Here is a 19,677-nt window from a genome sequence, read left to right as displayed (position 1 = left end):
CTGTTTTATCTGGGATATTTTGGGAGCTGACTTGGATGGACTTGAGGTTGACAGATATCACAGTGATGGTGGAAAATACTGACCAGATTGACTTGGTATAATTTTTGTTGGACATTTTTTTAGGTGAAAAATTAACTATTTAGATTTTGAATATGTGGTATTTTCATAAAAAAAAAAAAAAGTCAGTCATTTGACGGCTAGCAGCCCAGCTCCCAACGTCCTTGGCCGGTCCGGGAAAACTGTGTTTTTTTTTTATACAACCCTTTGGTAATTTAGCAGTGGCTCTCTGATGTCCTGTCTTAGTGCACCCTTGAGCTGAGATTACTAGTGTAAGCAAGAACACTGTTGCTTTTTTTTTGTAAATTCCTATTTCAGTCACTTCAGACTCCCAAGTTCAACTTGCCAAGTTTGAATTCCAAAGAATGAGCAGGAATTTAGCATATTCTATATTAAGAAAAAAGTCTATTGTCTCATAACTTTGACTTATCTCATACTTTTGAAAAGGTACGTATACATTTTAATTTTTTATCTCATATTTTTTGATTAACCATGAGTATTTTATTTGTATTGTACATAACTTAATGATTTCATTTTTCTCTCTTTCTTGGCCCTAGGGGGCTGCCATACATTCTCCACTTACACCAATCATAACAATAGAAGGGGGCGGGGTCACGTCAAGTTAGGTTGTCACTCTCATTGGGTAAATAACAAACCACCCACTTATTTTGTAGCCTACCGTTAGGGAGTCACGAGAAGTTTAATGTTAGCGAAGCTCCACGAGAATGACACAGAGGTGAGTGGAGATACAGACGAACCTAACGAAAACGACTTTCCTCGAGGGTTTGTGATAAGAAACGGAAGCTTACTTCGGGCTCCTAGCTTGTCACCCCACCTGCACCCAGGGTGGCTTGTCTTGAAGAGGAACCGCTGTGGCGGCTACCGAAGATCGTTAGCCGCTAACTACCGCAGCTAGCAAGCTAACTAGCCGCTCGCCCGAGTGAAGTGAACAAGTCGCGGCGTGTGATGCTAACGACGCCGAGGCTACTTTTGGAGGGCTTCTGAGTTGGATATATTCCCGCGAGGGATTCATTGCCACCGGAGCTGGCGTTATCAATGCCGGTGCCAGCTACATTGTTGTGCTTCTCCTCTTCGCTCTTCTCATTGTTGGCGAAGCGTCCTGACTGCACACCGCTGAGTCCATGCATGCTAGCGACCGCTGCTGCCAGTTAGAGTGGTGTCACATTAGCTAACGAACCCCACACCGTTTTTGTTTTTCACCGTTTGTGACTGGATGCTGTCACTGCTAAGAGCTTTTGGGAGACCGACGGAGTAACTTAGTATCATCCCACTGTGACACCGGTATATTAACTGTACTTTCATGTCGTATCACCCGACAGCTAGTAGTCCCTCCAGAAGAACCAGACGCGGAGCATGCAGGAGAAGAAAAGATTTCAGATAAGTAGATAGGAGACGTCGGACACAACCGAATTAAATTGGACTGTGTGGCTCATTTACCACCAAACAGGGTTTGTATTTGGTGGCCGGACTGACAGAGAAAGTAAAGGATGAAGAAGTTTTCCAGAATGCCAAAGTCTGAGAGCGGCGGGCTCGGAGGGGCGTCCGGGTCCGGCTCCAGCTCCGGTGTCAGCAGCTACTTCGGGAAAGTGTTTGCAGTCGGCCGGTTTCAAGTCACCGTGGAAGAGCTTGTTGCAGAGGGTATGTACAGTAGCTTAGCATTACAGTGTGTGTGTGTCCAGTCACACTTTTCTCACATTAAGCACCATGATATTTTCTGGGACACACCCGTCATCCCCTGTTTGGATAGAAATACTCCCACAGACACAGCAGTGAAGCAACTCCTCCAGCTTTGTTTCTTTTATGGGTTGGTAATTGGTTTGTACTCGACAGTTTTTCCGCAAACATCTGCTTATTTCCCAAGAAATTATATGTAGAGTGAGTGAAATAGGTCTCTGTCGTCTTCAGGGCTTTGAACACGTTGGTACTTAAACTGGGCATCAGGGATTTGGTACATAGTTGCTATTAAAACAGGTATCTTTTTCCCTATTCAGATGTAGTTTACATACTGCCTCAGCTGCTTCTCTTGGGGGCTTGTCCCCAGGATAACAACAGTCCAAGCCTCCTGTGTCAACATACAGCACTTAAAGATCCAAACAGTAAATAATCCTTTTGTACAACATGTTCACTCAAGTTCCTCTGCAGTTTGCCTTTGTCCCATGAGGATTTTTTTTCTAAGGAATATGAAAAGTTTTGCTCTCTTTGCAGCTGTTAAAGTTAAGAAAGGCTAGTTTCTCCATCGGCAGGCTGAGAGACACTAAATTTTTGTGTTTGGATGTACTAATTTGATTAGATTGCATAACATTGAAACAAGTAACTACAGTGCTTGCTGGATAAAGACATAAAGGATGACTAATGCAATGGTTGTGTCTCCCCAGTACAACTCTTGAGGATGTCAACAGGCTTCTTAGAAATGTTAGAAATTTCCTTCATGGCTTAAAGAAGCCCTGTGTTCAGTAATGTTGAAATGAGAATCTCCTCCACGCACAGACAGACAGAAAATGAGGAAGTGTGGAAACAAACATGTATTTCAAAACAGCTTTCACAAATGGCACAGTGCTTAGCCAATTAGTCGACTAATTATTTGTTATGGTCTTTTCTTTACTAGGAAGTAGTTAGTCATATTTCTACAGTCTTTATTAGAGAATATGGCAATACTAATTAGGCATTACTGTGAAACTATAGTCAAAATTGACCTGTCATCAAAATAGTACTTCCAGCCTGTGATGAGCACTAGATTTTAAAAGATCCTGTTGTCTTCTGTGGAGGGATGACAGTACTGGATACTTTGACAGATTGCTTTAACATGAATCAGTTAATTGATTGCTCAAATTCTATCTCTACTGTTAGTCCAGATGATATAAACTTGGAAGATCTCAGGAAGGTGAAACTGTTGACAGGCAAAGAGGTGCGGAGCTTCTCCTACCTGACTTCAGTGTGAAAACCAAATGAATTGTAAAGTTTAGAGGCTTTATTAAATACATTTTGCGTGTGAACTAATATCATTACTGAAACCATGGTTCTTCTTTCTAAGTCACTATGGATGAAGAACTGTATAAACATTTCAGGCATGACAAGCATGTCTCTTCAAGTAACACAACACTGTAAACATGCTGTTGAGTCAAACTGTAAACCTGATCTCACTCGCCCAAAAGAAAAGAAAGAAAAAAAAAAGTAGCAAGCAGTCATGAGTCTGTGCCATCATATAATCACGTGAAGTGGCTGTGGTTGGTTTTGTTACCAGAAGCACAAGGTTACATTGTGACCTTTGCTCATCATTCTGTCCCAAAGTAAGAGCTTGGTGTCTCTGCTGTTTTTTTGTTTATTTCATTTCATTTCTAGTGTCCTCTGCATTTAGAAATAGACAAAATCTTAAAATGTTTCTTGCGGCAATATTGATCCACAGGCATTATTAAGGTGGGGTAAATGTGCTAGGTGTAAAATCTGCTCAAGTAAATAGCTATTTGAAGTCTTAATCAGAGTGACTGCTTATCAGAAAGAAAAAAATATGTGAAGTGATATTTAGCATGCCAAAAGGTGGCAAAAGGTATTTTTTCAAGTGTAATAATAGAAATTGTGAAGTAAAGTGTATTAAATTGATCCATATTATTCCTTTCTTAGGTGATTTAAGTTACCCATTTTGTTTTATTGACTGACAGCATTTGTAATCTACTGTATGTGATTTTAAACATAATGCAGTGCCACACTTCAGTAAAAACTTGCTTAAGTGGAAATAAAATGATTGTCAATAGAAATTACCTACTTAACCTACTTTAGCCACAGTAAATCAGTAACCATAGTAAATCAATGAATTGCGTCCATCCTACCAAAGCTTCATTTGCATTCATGATGTAAATACTGATTTACATGAGCAGCTTCAGGATGCTTTCATATAAATATAAATATAGCACTTTAACGTGTCATGAGTGCATGGGGGGAACTTAGGATACTTTACTCTGTCAGTGCTGGTTCCATGTACTGCCCATTCAGCAACACAGAACTTCTAACCACTATCCAACTGCTGCTAATTCTTTGCTGAGGTTTGGGGGTTTGTGGCTACTTGGCAGGTAACCAGCCATCATTTGGAGGCCCTGTTCTATTTAAAGGCCGAGTATGCTGGGAACATGGTAAAAGTGGCAAGGTTAATTTTGGGATTTACCTGCCATTGTGGCTCAGAGACCGCCAAGTAACTGTGCATCGGGCGTGTTTGGAAGAGTTTATTTAAACTTTGAATTGCTACTTATACAGATTTTCTTTTTGGTCACATGTGAACAATGACATTTCAACTCAGATGCATTAACTTCATCAATAGCTCTTCATTTGTGCAGTTGTCTTGAACTGTGTTGCAGTTTGTTAGAAGTGAAAACAAAATCTGCATTAACTGCAGAAGTCTGCCATAACGTGTGATTTTATCTGTAAAGTGAAACCGTGCCGCTGTCACGATAGCTGCAGTTCCTCCTCAGCAAAAAGGTTTGCATGACAATGTCAAATGAGGCAAAAGCACACTTTAAATTGATGCTCATATTGGTCTATCCTGTGTTCTTAATCATATTTGTTATCAAATAAGGCAAATCATGTCATTCAGTTTCCTGTCCATCTTTTCCTAATGGACTTTCAGGGAGGTTTATCAGTGCGCGCCGGTTTCATCAGACCAGCAAATCTGCTACTGGGCAGTGTGTGGCACTGGGTCACTTATGCGACCGACGTGTAGGTACTGAGAGGATCATGTGATGTTTTTGAAAGGCTCATCTCCACTCCCTTATTCAACTGTTGTCCAGCTGCTGTGCCAGTTCAATGAAAAACATGAGACTCCCTTAAAGCCAAACACCCATAACCTATAGTTTGTTAGAAAAGAGAAACTAATGCAGACATGAATGAAAAGTTTTTTTTTTCTTCCAAAGCCGTGCACAATGTCTCCTTCAAATATATTCAAAATAAGAAGAGTCTAGATGCCATGTAGTAAGCTATTTTTTCCAGTGACATATCTGCAGCTCTGGACTGTTCTTGCATTGAATAGGAACATAGTTATTTCCCTCCACTCCCCTTTAGCCTCTGTGGTTTCTCTTGAGCTCTATCTATAAAGCTGTCTCCAAGAGGAACACAGAAATGACATATTGGAACAGGATGCATCTGTGAACATGTCACCCTTTCTCAACTAACTCTTATCATTTTAGGGTTCTTTGTCAGGGTATGGATGTTTTGGAAATGTGTAGAAATTAATTTGATAAATTATGGGTCTGCAAAGTTTGGTAGATTCACAAAAGGCCTGACAAAGTTTGAGGGTGTGATACTTAATATTACCATGTTATCTTGTGGAGTGATTTTTACATACAGACATGTGTTTTTTGTGGTTTGTGTTTTATGTTTATGTTTTTTTTCCATCAGGTAAAGAGGCATCATACGAAATATTTAGTTTTTTCTGGTGAATACACGTCTATTGCTTTCCTTTTGAATACTCGGTAGTAACTGTTTTAACTGTTTTAGAAGGCAGACAAACTGCCCTCAAACTGATCACCCTGTACCTGCAGTCGGAATATTTAATCAAGCTATTTGCTGGACAGCCACTAAGCATTTAACAGATATCTGCTGCTGGGCATGTCTTGTTGTCAGCTTAACTTGCATAATCACCCTTATGTCACTGTTATTTATTCACCAGACCCTGACCGTTACATGGCTGCTTTACCTATCACTGTAGGTACAAGGCAAACAGTTCATGTTTGCATGTATTGGTAAATTCTTGTTAAAATGTCACTGCTTCTTTCTAATTAACAGGAAGACCTTGGCTCAGTGGTTTCACTTCCTGTGTTTGCAGTTTTACAAGCATGTTAACGGCAAGGTTATAATTCATCACTGCCTTATCTAATTAGATTCACCTCCATCTTCTAAGCATAATAGATTTGCACACTTTGTGCTTTATAGTGATGCTTTTCATGCATCATTCTAACCTTCTTCATGTAGAAAGCTTCCAAACAAGCTTGACTCTCAGCTGACTGGTCCTCTGAGTATTGTGTGTGCATTTGAAGTGACACACGCCTGTCATGAAACAAAAACTTTTTCTCTGAACATGCTGACTTTACACAAATTTGCTCCATTTGCTTGCTGTCAGCAAAATCTTGAAATGTTTACACTGGGGTTTATAATGGCTTGCTATAGTCACATGCTGAAGAGATGAGAGCCTAAGTAAGTCTTTCAGCCTTGGTCCTTGGTCCCTGACCACAACAAGCCACAGATCATGTAAACAGGAGAAACGCAAACACGGTTTCTTTGCAAACAGCTGATGTGTTCAGAGTGAAAATGTGGCCTTTTCACCTTGTCTTTTGCCACTTGTGATCTGGACAGACACTATCCATTTTCTATAAATTTTTGGCCTCTGCATTACTAGAAATTAACAAACAAATTCACCAATGTTAATGTGATTCCACTGGGTTTTTCCCATGACAAATATGACAAAACAGTCTGTTTTTTGTTTTTTTTATGAATTCCTTATGCAGCGTTTGAGGATACGATAAGTGAAAGCCAAATATTAGGCAAATATACAGTAGATACGTCTATCTTTGACACAGTTAAGATAAAATGAAAAGTGGTTGGCTTAGGGCTGAGTGTTATGGTTGACATCAGTATCATGGTATTGATAATACTTTTCAGAGATTGAGTGATGCAACACCATATTCCTTTATTTGGCGTTTTTACAATGATGCTGGAAGGCACTATCAGACTGAAAACTACATTGCATTAAAGTAAGGCAAGCGATAAGATTTTACAACCCTGGAAAGTAATTGCGGTGGTGATTATCTCATCTTTCGTTGTCATGATTGTGTCCTCTTGCGTGTATTTGATTGGCCAACACAGTGCTGTGCGGGATGACACATTGGTCACATTGCGTTGTGCTAAAGTTGAGGTCCGTTCAACTTCTCTGGTGAACAGCTGAACTTTGCCAAACAATAACACAATATCATCATGTCATTACGATACAGTTGCAGTTAAAGTAGATAAATGAATCAAGGAATGACATTGCCAACATTCATGTACACAATAAACATTGCAAATTGATTGAAACTAGAACAGGTCTAATTGCTTTGCCTGTTGTTCTTATGGCTGATGAGGGGCTTCATCAGTCACTGCAGTGCAAGTCAGAGCATTCCTTTTGATAATATTTTGTTTTGATTGACCTATTTGATCCTCCCTCTCTGCCAGGGGAGGGTGGTGAGAATGCATCTCATCAACATTATTAGCATACTGTACTGGTGTTGAATAGACACATTGTGCCCCTTTGTTGTCTTATTCTAGCACCCTAGAAAGAATGCTGGTACGATGCAGCACTTGGTCCCGTGATGGGTATTGCTGCCTTTGTGCTTGCTCATTGAGGCCTTCTGTATCTGCCTCTCTGTGTTGCTGTCCCTCCCCTCTTTGTGAAGCACATGAATTATTTTTTACCAATTCATCATCACCTGATCTGAGGATGGCATCAAGCCAAATGTGGGAGTGAACAGACACCCTTATAGGGGGACATTGATTCGGAAGTCCACAACAAGTTTTATGTCTTTGATCAGTGCATTGACAAATTGTGAATTTATCAGCACTCCATATTTTAGACACATATTATATGTATCATTATGATTTAATTTAGTGGCTTCAACCAAGTAATGCAGCATAATGACAAAGTCAATTCATATATATCAGTACACCATATTGCATCTTTTGTTTTTTAGGAAAGAAATTCTTTGGTTCTGCTGACCTTGAATGAAGACAGCTTTTATGAATGTGCTTGAAGATGAATGTTTTGAGATGTGCTCAAAGTTTTATCTCCTCATCTTTAAGTCTACTTGGTTCAGAGGTTTGTCTGAGAATAAAGAAGACATCAGAAGTGTGTGCATTGTTTGTAAATACCCTAATCCTGGCATCGTCAATCCCTTACTCTGATAAACAAAGGATGTGTAATGCTGGGATCAGACTACATGAATCCAGCTGGACTTTGAGATGATTTTGTCGAAGCTGATTATGAACGGCAATCAGGTTTCCATACCTGTGTAATTTGACACGCTAAACAACCTGTCGTGCAGCGTCTGGGATGCCCCACAGCACCCGGATGAAAAGTTAACATTTCAGAATATTTTTGTCTTGACACGCCTAGTGTGACATCTCCTACAATGTGTTCCTTAGTGTTAAGCAATCAGGTGCTCTCTCAATATCATTGTTTACCAAAACAGTCATTTACCAATTGTTCTTCCTCCACGAGGAAACACGCAACGCTTCTGTTGCCATGATCGCTTTTTGTTTCCTCTGCCTCCCTGATGACCCCTGAACTTGCGCATGATCCTGAAATAAGATGTAATTGGTTGGGGCCATACGTGTCTTGCCAGTCACCCATCCAAGACACAGCAAGAGTTTGACACTGTGATGGTTAGATCTGGCATGGTGTCCATTGTCAAAGACAAAAATATTGTCTATTCTGATCCTGGTGTGAACAGTTGCTACCAGTTTAATGTTTTTGTTTTCTTGTGGCAATAACTTCTTTTCTGTTCTGACAGTTTCTTCCTCACCTAACTGTCAAAGTCAGTCAGAGTTTGGCCTGATATTATTTGTGATAAATAACAAATTATAAGTGTAAATATATATTAAATATTGCTAAGGCATAGTGTCACAAAGCCATCATGCACTTTGTCAAGGTCAGCTTGCACAGAGACTAAGTACAGATTGGACTCCATGACAGTGATACAGGCAGAACAACACTCATGGATGGCAAGTCAGAAGTGATGAATGATTGCCTCATTCTTAATGACTGAGACTGCAGCCACTGTAAACAAGTTGGTGCCAACCTGTCACTCTGGTCTGCCAGAGGGTATATGGAATCTGAAAAAAAACATCTTAAAAATGGCGTATTATACGTATAATCTTGTTAAATGCTTGTTTGTTATGGAAAATAATTTACAGGCATCAAATTGTCTTGATCAAATGGAACAATTTAAGAAAGAAAAAACTTTTCCTATGTTTGGCTCTGAGTTTTCAGTTTAGATGGCTGGGATTTCTGTCTTAGTTTTTAAGCTGATTGTGTCTTTGTTGGGTGACACACTGGAGTACAACTCATTACCAATATTATGTAATGCTATGCAAGATTTATTGTTGCTTCTGTCAGATTCAACAGTTTGTCCAGGTTGGTGGTAAAATACGTCTATTTCTCAATGTAATGGTAAATCAGAGCAGCAAGAGGTTGTTCATGATGTGTTGGCAGCTAGGTTCAGTTTACATATGATACAAAGTATCCTGCAAGAAATGCAAATAGTTCTTATTGTTTTTTGTTTTACAAGACAGGACTTGCGGTTAAAGTATCTAAGTGGCGACCATGAAAATGCTAAGGAAAGGCGCCTCAGTGCTTCCTCTCTTACCGCCTTAAGCAAAGGTTACACTGGGCCATCCTTTACAAAAGGAAAGGAGATGATGCTGTCCCGCAGTTCCTCCATTTCAAGCGATGCACATGAACATTTGCTGTTGTATAATAGTCCTTATGAATTCTCCTTCACACCCGTCCGTGACCTCATAATGTTTTCCATCGAGATCAAGAAAGAGTGTAAATGGCAGCTTTGGTTCAGCGATGCTAAATCTATACTGAATCACATACAGCTAAAAACTATTGCTGCACTGTAATTAAATAGCACTGAAATTATAGTTCCTGTTTGAGGTGTTGCTGTACCAAGCTGTCGGTGCCTATGGTGAGTAATTTATAGTTCTACAAAGGCTTTACCTGTTGACTTTTGTACCACCACAGCACCACTGGAGAGGCCATTTTGGCAGGGCTCAGATAGTGTCATGTTCAGTTTAAATACAAAGACGGGTGGCTGAACAATTACTCATTTATACTTCAAAATAATGATTTAAAGAAGTGCAGTTTTGAAATTGCCAGAACTGTGATACAGTATACCCTTGTTATGTAATGTAATGTAAATTTGGCAAGCTGTTTTACGTACGTGTACATATTAAACTGCAACATTATTGACGCACAGGTAGAGAAGAAGCGGAGTGACTTTTTAGCCAATCAGAATGCAGAACACAATGCACGATGCAAATCCGTGAAGTAGCGAAACCGTGAAAAGTAAGCTGCGTTATAGCGAGGGATCACTGTATTAATTACAAATTGCACAGTTTTACAATGTCTTTACAAGCTGTGAAAAAAAGTTGGTGGTGCAAACATTTCAAGATTAGAAAGCACTAATTTGTATGGAATGTAGGTAGTACAACTTAAGATATTTCGAAACCAGAAATTAGTCCATTGTATATGGAGAGGGGTACTGCAAAGTGACCCAGGCAGACGTATCAGTTTGCTTCTTCAGCACTTCTTTTTCCAACTAAAGGCTCACGTAAACTATGGCCCCTTGGTATACTCCACTGCTTACCTACACAGCCACTGAAGACCTGTTGGTTAGTCTGAATTGACTGTATTGGACAATATTTGAAACATTTTATGGTCTGACCTACACTAAAACCACTCACTCTGGCATTTGTTTTGCTTTATTGCAGTCTCATATTTACAAAATTACAACTGTTTTTTTTCCCAGACAGACAGTATCCTGAAGTATGCCCTAAAAGTTTTCATGTTACTGTGATGAGACTAAAGGTATTTTTCTCCCTGTGGATAAGAAAGCTAGATGTGATTGCCCAAGATAAGAGATGATTGCCCAAGGTCTGTGTCTTAGCCTTTTTTTCTTAGTGTTTTTCCCCACTACATTTCTAAACCTGCATTTGTACCTTGTTCTCTTTTACCTTTTTGACCTGTTTTTCACTCCCCCTTGGTTGTCTGGTGTTGAACATGGACTTTCTCACAACCGAAGCTGGTGTTGTAATGTTCTCATCCTCATGCATCTTTTTCATCCAATACCTCTGTCTCTTTCCCAGTTTAATCATAATACCTCCAAAGCACAGCCACTTGTGCCTGTTGTTTCAGTTGTAAACACTGTTGAGGTAAGATGTATGAGAGCTGACTGCCAGAACCTTCCAGCTCACTAAGCCCAGGATGAAAAAAACATGTACACTCATCACCGCACCTCCTCATATTACCTTTTATGGACTTGGTTCTTAGAAAGGCTTCTTCATACACTTGCATCTGTCTTTTAAACTGCTTTGCATTATTCACCCGAGTCAGGATACAAATTAGATTGATTGCATTGGAGGCTGCTCTACTTAACACATAAGGCCAAAGTGGAAGAATGAAAAGTGCACAAGGAGGGGGAGTTGCAGTCCAGGTTGATATTTTCATGAGGCATTCCACAGAGTGTCTGCAGTGGTGTTTGCAGTTCTCACTTGTCAGGCAGGAGTTACTGTTCACACTAGAATTGGTTGGTATTGGAGAGATAGGGGAGTTAAATTTTTTGTGTTTAAAACAAAGTTTACAGGGCACTGCTCAAAAGTTCTTCTCTTGGCTTGTCTTTGTAATGACCAATATTTCCTTCATTGTCATTAATGCTTTGTTGTTTGGGAAGAGCCACAAGAAAAATCAATGTGCTTTCTTCATCAGGATGGTTTGTTGATTTAACCCATGTGTACTACTTGAGACTCTGAAATCATTATCCCTAGGACAGCCATCTGGTCACGGTAGATATATTTTGTCTCCCAATGATCACTTCCAGTTAAAAAGGTCAGGGCAGGAATTATAACAAGACCAAACTGCCCGTGCCTTGGATCCCTCAGGGTGTGGCTGTAATGCCCCTTCTACCACACTGACAGTTTGGCATGCCCTGTCTTGAAGTCTTAATAATTTGCGGATTCCCTCATTTAAAACAAAAGACACAGCAAATAACCAAACTCATATTTTCCAGTGTCTCCATCATCAAGCTAGACATCAACAGCAGCCCAAAATTTCTCCCACACTGTAAACATTCACAGCTAGCCGGCTAGCTACCAATTAATGTTTTGTGATAGGCACAACCAGCTTAAGACTCTACAGAGTAAGTATTTGTACACGTGTGTTTTAAAGTTGACAAGCATATTGCTGCATAGTGTTAGCTAGGTTGTTTACAAATAAGCTGTGTTCTGATTGGACTAAACTCCCTGCCAGCTTGTCTCAGCTGGAAATATTGTTTAGTAGTAGTAATGCGTCTGCTTTCTTGCCGGGATAGCGGAAGTCTTCTCTAAATAATTTAAATTCTGTTTATTTACATATTACTTACAACATAGACAATGATTGTTCAAACCAATCTATGTCTGTACTGGTAAAAGTTTTTCCACACTGTTGCTTGTAGTTGAGCATTGAGAATTACATCCATGTTTCTTTCTGCCTCTTGCTTTTGCTAAATGTCTGCTGCTTTAGCGCCTCATGCCTGAAAACTATGACATGTCAATAACAACTACCCACAGCGTCTCCTGCTACATATCTGCTGCCGATGCATGGCCACTGCTTCACTACTACACAGTGCTAAAAGCACAGAGGAGCATTAATTTACAAAGAGGCAAAGTGTAAACTAGTGGTTTTGATAGTCGACTAGTTCTGTGAAACCCGTACCATTGGTCAACAGTAAGGTTTGAATCATATGTTGAACTGATGCTGATTTTACGTTGTCGTATTACATTGGCATAATTTTGGGAACTGACCTTCACCCTTAATATTTCATTTAGCACCAAATTCCACATGACCAACACTGGACAAGGTATCTGCAAAACCAGCTTTCAGTCTTTCTCTTCCCTGCCTTTGTTGGTGCATTGCTGCATTTCTTGGCATGTAAAGACCACCTGTAGATCAGTGAAATAGTCTGAATCCATTGGCAGCAGTGTGTACCAAGCCACTTGCACGCATGCATGTGTGTTCTCGTGTGAAAAATGACTCCATATCACTTCTACAGGTCAAAAATTCTGCAGGGAACCTTTAAATGCAATGCTCGGGACTAGCTGTTGTACTGTAGTACTTCATTATAGGAGAGAAATAGAGCTGCAGAGGTTGCTTATGCAGTACTGTCACTAAGCAGATGTACAAGGTACTTATCTCAATTGTGACCTCTCCATTGTGAGGAAGAGCAGTGTGGTGCTGAATACAGAGCATACGTACCTGACGATGTGATGCAGTGTGATGAAGAGAATCAGAGACACTACGTTTAAACTTGTGATTAGAGGCTGAGTGTCCTTACGAGAAAATAATGTTGGTGAACCCTTCTCCTTCTGGGGTTCCCCTTTGAATAATCTTGATTTGAAAAAAAATTTAAGATGACTGATTTTTGGGTCTACTGTTGACTGTTGTACTATTGACCACATTTTCATCAATTTTGGACTGACAAGCGAAACTTGATTCATATTAAAGATACACATTGTACTGTATACGGTTAAAGAAAAAGTCCTTACATTGAAATGTGATTTATTGTGCTCATGCTGTATCTGACCAAGTCACGCTCCCAGATGTTGCAACATTTGCCAAATTGAGGTTTTCAGCTATTTTCCCCCTCTGAATGCACCTTTCATTATATTTAGTTCTGCATGTTTGCAGCATCCCACTGAGATAGACTCTGCATTTTGCAAATCTTAAAAATATCTGACCTGCAACAACCCTGGTTATCTCCTTGCTATGGCCATGCATACTTAATTTGACTGGAAGAGGAAACTTAAGTGACAGAATGTTTAGCGCATGACACATGAGTAACTGTCATAAATGGACGAGAAACACGTGAATAAATCAGAGTGCTATGTCAGTTTTTTATGTTTAATACAAAAACTTGACATGTAAAATAGTTAACTTAGTGTACATTAAGACTCAGAATTTGTCAATTTTTAATGGCATTCATCTATAAAAATCAGGCTTTCTCCACTGAAAGGTCCAGAAAAAATGACATGGTGGTGCGTATTTTGTCAGGCAAAAGCTCACAGAGTGCAGAATCTCGCAACTTCTTGCTAAAAGCAAGTGCGTGTCTATTTTTAGGCCAGCAACTTATGGCACTGATGCTGTTCTGAGTGTCACTAAGGTGTAACGTTTGAGGACTCAAGAGAAACAGATTAAGCAATGTTCTTAACAGATAGTTGTTAGCTTAAAGTGGGTTACAAGGGCTTGATGTTTACAAACTGATATGTCTGTCAGTGCTTGTAGAACGTGAAAAATCTCAGGGCAGATCGTCTGGGCTGCAGATGAAAAAAAAGACCTCCTAACCTTCATGTTGATTCCTATTATGAAAAACTGAGAGACAGCTCACATTTTGAAACGAGTTTGTAGCTGCCTTTCCTATCAGTTCAGCAGGTTTGTTGTAACTGTAGCTTCACTTGCTAAATTACATGTTTGGTCACTATATTACCGCGCCACTGAACAAAAGTCCTTATCACATTAGTCTGTATAATTCCAAATCTCAAAGGATTTGCCAAAGTGGTGGGGATCAAAAAGTCATTATTGGTAATTAGCAGGAGCAGCTGACACAGCATGGCAAACTGGCAAAGACCTTGAAGCCTGTGAATGGAAATCCATTTCCTACATTTATTGTGGAATAATGGCACCTGTTAGTCTGCATGAAGAAATGAGCAATGCATGTTTACAGCCAAACGAAACTTTTTATTGTACCTTTGAAATTCTGGAGATGAAGGTCACTTGAAAGAAGAGGTGATGGAACTTTCAGTCAGGACATCTTCATTTAATGAAAAAGAAAAACCAACTGAAAGCTTTATTTTAGATTATGTTTGAATTCAGCTTCTATTTTGTTGCGTTATGTTGTGTTTTTATTACGTAATTAAAATCAGATGCACGTAATTTGTTCGCTTTGGTGCAACTGCTAGCAAAGGTTATTCTGCTAGTTATTCTTATCTTCAAGCTTTACAACTGTGAGGACTTGTAGGGGAATTGTTGTGGCCTCATGTGTGCCGATGGGGGCCTCCAGGAGGAAATACCTAAGTGTGCTCCAAATGTTCTGCAAAAGAAATGGCCTTCTTCCATCTTAAAAGCAGCTCTACAGCTGAGGGAGGCACTCTGAAGTAAGCTACATTCTTACTATGTAGGTTTTTACCAAACAAAGATGTCATGCTAACTGAAACATAAAGCAGTTGGCTCAAATGAGTGACATCAACAGAGACAGAGAGCAAGATAGACAGAAAGTCAGTCAGAGAGCGGCCTGTTATCACAGATGACATCATGCTTCAGAGGAAGAACATCTGCGCCTTGTGCCTGAGCAGAAACTGCAAATGAATCATCTCTGTTCGCTGCATGTTACTGAACCCTCTAATCTCTTTGAGACACTCGTCTACCACTTGTGAAGTTTTTTTGTGCCTATATCACAAGGCATGCAGAGTATCTGTTTCGCAAAGGCTGTTGAGATCCTCTTTCAAGCCTCTTCCACAGGCTGCCATGTGGGCTGCCTGTGACTGTCCTAGTTAGTCAGACTTTGCAGTGATGTCAGGGTCCCTAGTGCTGGATGTAGGGCTGGGGAAAATTCTCCAGTAATTACAGCCCTCGCCCAGTACCAGGCTTTAATGTCACTACCCCCCCTCCTTTCTTCTTGGCCTGATGGTTTCGGGGTTTTCCTCCCAACTGTCACTGACAACTGACCATGTCCTCACAGTGAAGTGCTTCCATCCCCTCTCCACAGTGCAGCCAGCAGGAGGGGGGGTGCAATAACCGTGAGATGTGACTAATTGGCACTGAGTATCAGAGTTAGACATGCCCATCAGCAATGCTTTAAAGGTATCATGTAAATAGATGGCCACCTGTTATAGTCTACACTCCAACCAAATTGGGGGCAACATACCACCAGAAAGTTGGGGTAGCCACCCCTATTGTGAGACAGAAGGAAATGCAGTCACTCCAACAGGTTTTTGGTCTCATAGCAAATGTATTAACCCTATCAGTAACATCATACAATTAGCTGCCTTTATAAGCTGTTGTTTAAATAGTTGACCTACATTTCACATTTAATCAATGAAAAAGATGTTATGTCCAGTGTTTCAAATTGGTGCCAGTCCACATGTCCTGGAAGATTTCAATATCCTGGACAAACTGTAGGAATTACGGCCACATATTATCTGATTATGGACCCTATTTTCCCATATTTTTGTGTCCAGCTGACTAATGGAGACAACAATTTTTGAAATTGGTTCAGTATTTAATGAGAGCACTGCAGCTGTCAGACACAAAACAGGCTGCAATGTAATCCCTCAGGGTGTTTGCACACAGTCAATGTACATCCACTACAAGTGTTATTCTAAGTGTCTGACAACATTATGGAAAGAGTCCCTACAGAGATGGACTTTTTTGTTAGAGAGTAAGATCCTTTTTGTTTAACCAGAAACAGCTGCTACATCACCGTTGCCAAAGCCACAAACCTCCATTCACAGAAATGTTGATTTTTTTCATTGTAAAAATACACTTCATTCAAATATGACAGAAACAAAATAAAACTCACCATAACTTCCTTATTTCGTCTTTTTCCGTTCCACCGATCTCCATCAAGTCCGGTTTGGTTGAAATAAGTTCTTCATTCACTGAATCGGGAGAGGACTGAGAAAGGGGTGGACATCAGAGAAGCTGCGGGGTAAACAGTATGTAGAGCAGAAATATTTTCACATCTAACTTCTTCCTTAGTAATTTGAAGATTGCTTAATAAATGAGGACACAGGTAGGCAGATGATGCATGAAATATGGAAGAAATGTGCATATCTATGTTATAACTTTAACCACTTGTATTGACAACAGTAAGAATGGAATTTGGATTTGGTTTTCAGAAAACATAGAAGAATGAAAATGGGATAAAAACTTTGTCTTTGATTTTTTTTTTTTTTTTTTTTGTAGACTGTGTTTATGAATTTAGGGCAAGTCCTTGATGCCAGACATTGTTGCGTTATTTTCTGTTTAGCAGTCGACATTAGAAACAGTTTGAATAATTATCTTAGACCAATCTGTTTTTTTTGTTTGTTTGTTTTTGTCTGTACTCGTGATGACATTTGAATTCCTCAGTCAAGTTCATTGTCTGACATGGCATGTTAGTGTTTGCATCAGTGTAGCCACTGTCAGTTAGTTAGAGACAGCTTTGTTGTTGCCATTGGTTGAAGCCAATCTCCTGTACAGTGTGGGACCTTTTGTGTTGTTACGGGGTCCCTTATTTGTCCAGGAAGTTGGTATGCTGGGCACAAAGCCCCTCTAAAACAAATCATTCCATCCAGAGCCACTCAGGAGAATAATACACTCAATAGCGTACCACTTCCGTGGCTGGCATAGTCATGGGAGGCAACAAAGGCCCCAGGGTGGTGATTTAGTGAGAATCTGATCCTGGAGCATATGGCCTCAGTCAGTCCCAGATCAGGCCAGCAGGCAGACATGAAGCATTTGGTAGGGTGGCCTGGGCTGAGGCCTCTATCTGCTCTTAACTTTCCCAAAGCCACCTCCTGCCAGGATTGGTGAAATAGTTGGTTTCTAATGACAGACAGGTAACAGCTGGCGTCAGGGAATCTCACAAAGAATTGTCAAGAATTCAATGTAAGGATGTGACCCTGTCATGAGCTGTCACAGACTTTTACAAATGAGAGCAGGGCTGCATAGTGCAACATATGTCCCACGTGCTAGGGAAAAAACAGTCTACGATGAATGAAATGACCATAGTTGCACCCGTGCAATAAAGCTTTGCGATGTGTGTCTGTGCAGGACAGAACCACTTGTTTGTGTGTGATGTGAGTCAACTGTGTACCGCTATTCTGCTTGGTAGCTGTAGTCTATTGTACACTTATGTCCCCGGCTGTGTAGAGTCCATTCTTCCAATGCCAGTTCCCGCAATTCTAGGGAAGGGCCACCATATCGGTAATGTTACAAACTTTCAGCCTCCATAGCATCAGTGCTATGTGCAAAAAAAGTTAACTTACAGTCTTGCAATAACAAGATACTTGTAGTTGGAGCACCTTGGAGATGCGTCTGAGAGATGATGAGGGTGAGGGGAAATTTGCTCCATAAAGGAATAATCTTGTAATTAGTATACCCCATGTGAGTTTACTTTTGTCATTTGCACACCAAGTCAAAATGGATGTGATTGTTGGGATGCTTAGTGTAGTGCTCTAGTTTCATAAGCTTTGTGTTTTTGAGTGAAGGTTAACTGTTCTTTTGTATCTTGTTCATGCATACTTAAACAGCCTGCTCTTTTCAGCCTCTTGGCCCTTTGCCCAAGCAAATGGATTTTGCCTTGTAAAATCAGTCATCCAACCCATGCAACCGCCACATTTTCTTGCCTCCATTTCTACCTTCAGTTTGATCTTTGCTACCTCTGCATCCTACACCTTTGTGTCAAACGAGTACATAAAGCTTTGCACAAGATGACTCACAGCTTTTTCTTAAACGGCAGGGTCATGAAGCAGACTCTGCATTATATATGATTGGGTTTCAGAAAGTCTTCATAAATGAGTGTATCCTGCCCGTTATAAAAGTAGCTCTTTCACAAGACCATGTCATATGATTCAGTTTTCTGCTTAGAGTTCACTCCCACCCCCCCAAGTCTCTGGATGGCTCTGCACTCAACTCCCTCGTTACAGGAAATCAATTTAAACCAGGCTTGCAGTTTAGGGTGACCATCAAGCTAACCTTAGCACACAGGGCAGACGAAGGCGAATTGATGAACAGCATCCAGCAGGCGTAAACAGCTTTCTCTCTTGTACTTTATCTTGGGAGAATTTCTCCCAGTTTTATCTTTTTTGAGATGGCTACAGGTCTGTCAGTATAACTGCTGGGTAGTTCCTTTCATACATGCAGCAAATGTCATCTTTTGGACACATTTCAGTTTTGGTATTTTGTTTCTTTTTCATTGGGTTTTTCAATATCATTCTGTGTATGTCACCTCTTTCTGCAGCATCAGCATGATGTTTTAGCTGCTTGTTTTGTTGTCTCATCAGAAGTTTGCGTTTTTATTGTCTTTTGATATTGTTTGCAGCTAGCCCTGACCTTGTGACTGTTAGCAGTAGAAATGCTAATCTAGGATCCTGGGGGTTTTGGATGCCACTGATCCAAAAGTGTGTTTTTGAATTAAGACATTATGGACTTGTACAGTGACTTTTAGTTGGTAGTTGCTCATTTACAATATTGAATGCTCTACCTTGCTTTATGATCAGCTACAGCCCTGCTACAACAGGTTGTCTTTGTCTCATTAGCTGCCTGTTCATCCCTCTGTGCTGCAGAACAACATCAGTCACCCCTTCTAATCTGATAATGTCCACCACAGTAACTCTCACTGTTGGGACTACATACAAGCAAACACTGCGCTTCAATTTGTTTATGTTTGCTTTGCCTGACTTTCTGCTATCTTCTATTTACTGTTCTGACAGTGACACACAGGTTTAACCTGCATTAATTACTTGTACTTAGGGTTTTTACATTGCTCTGTCCTCGCAAAACTATTGCTGAGATCTAAACTTCACGTTGATGGACTCCTCAATGAAAGCCTTTGTTCCCATTGGTCACTTCAGCTCCCCTCCTCTTCTGTTCATTCCCGATCCAAATCCATGCTGTTTTTTAGCTGACCTAAGGTAACTTGTTAGGCAACAAGCATGCCATTGTTGATCCTTTCTTTCTCTTGTGAACCAGTCGGTGGACTTTGATGCCCACCACTCAGTTACTCAGTGAACCCCTCCTAATGAGACTGGAGACTGTAGACTGTCACATCACAGTGCTAGTGTCCATTC

General features: G+C 40.3%; 1 protein-coding gene across 3 annotated transcripts in view; it reads left to right on the top strand.

Annotated features, from left to right (window-relative positions):
* Positions 1-748: 748 nt before the first annotated feature.
* bmp2k (BMP2 inducible kinase) overlaps positions 749-19,677 on the top strand; it is a 47,661-nt gene continuing 28,732 nt past the window's right edge. For all 3 annotated transcript variants that reach the window (XM_041938089.1, XM_041938088.1, XM_041938087.1), the window contains exon 1: positions 749-1,716. In XM_041938089.1, coding sequence (XP_041794023.1) covers positions 1,566-1,716 — 151 coding nt within the window. In that variant the 5' untranslated portion in view covers positions 749-1,565. The remainder of the gene's footprint in view (positions 1,717-19,677) is intronic.

This window comes from Chelmon rostratus, chromosome 5, assembly GCF_017976325.1.
Source record: "Chelmon rostratus isolate fCheRos1 chromosome 5, fCheRos1.pri, whole genome shotgun sequence".
NCBI lineage: Eukaryota > Metazoa > Chordata > Actinopteri > Chaetodontiformes > Chaetodontidae > Chelmon > Chelmon rostratus.
Note: the sequence above shows the minus strand (reverse complement) of the source record. Positions and strands in the feature narration are given on the sequence as shown.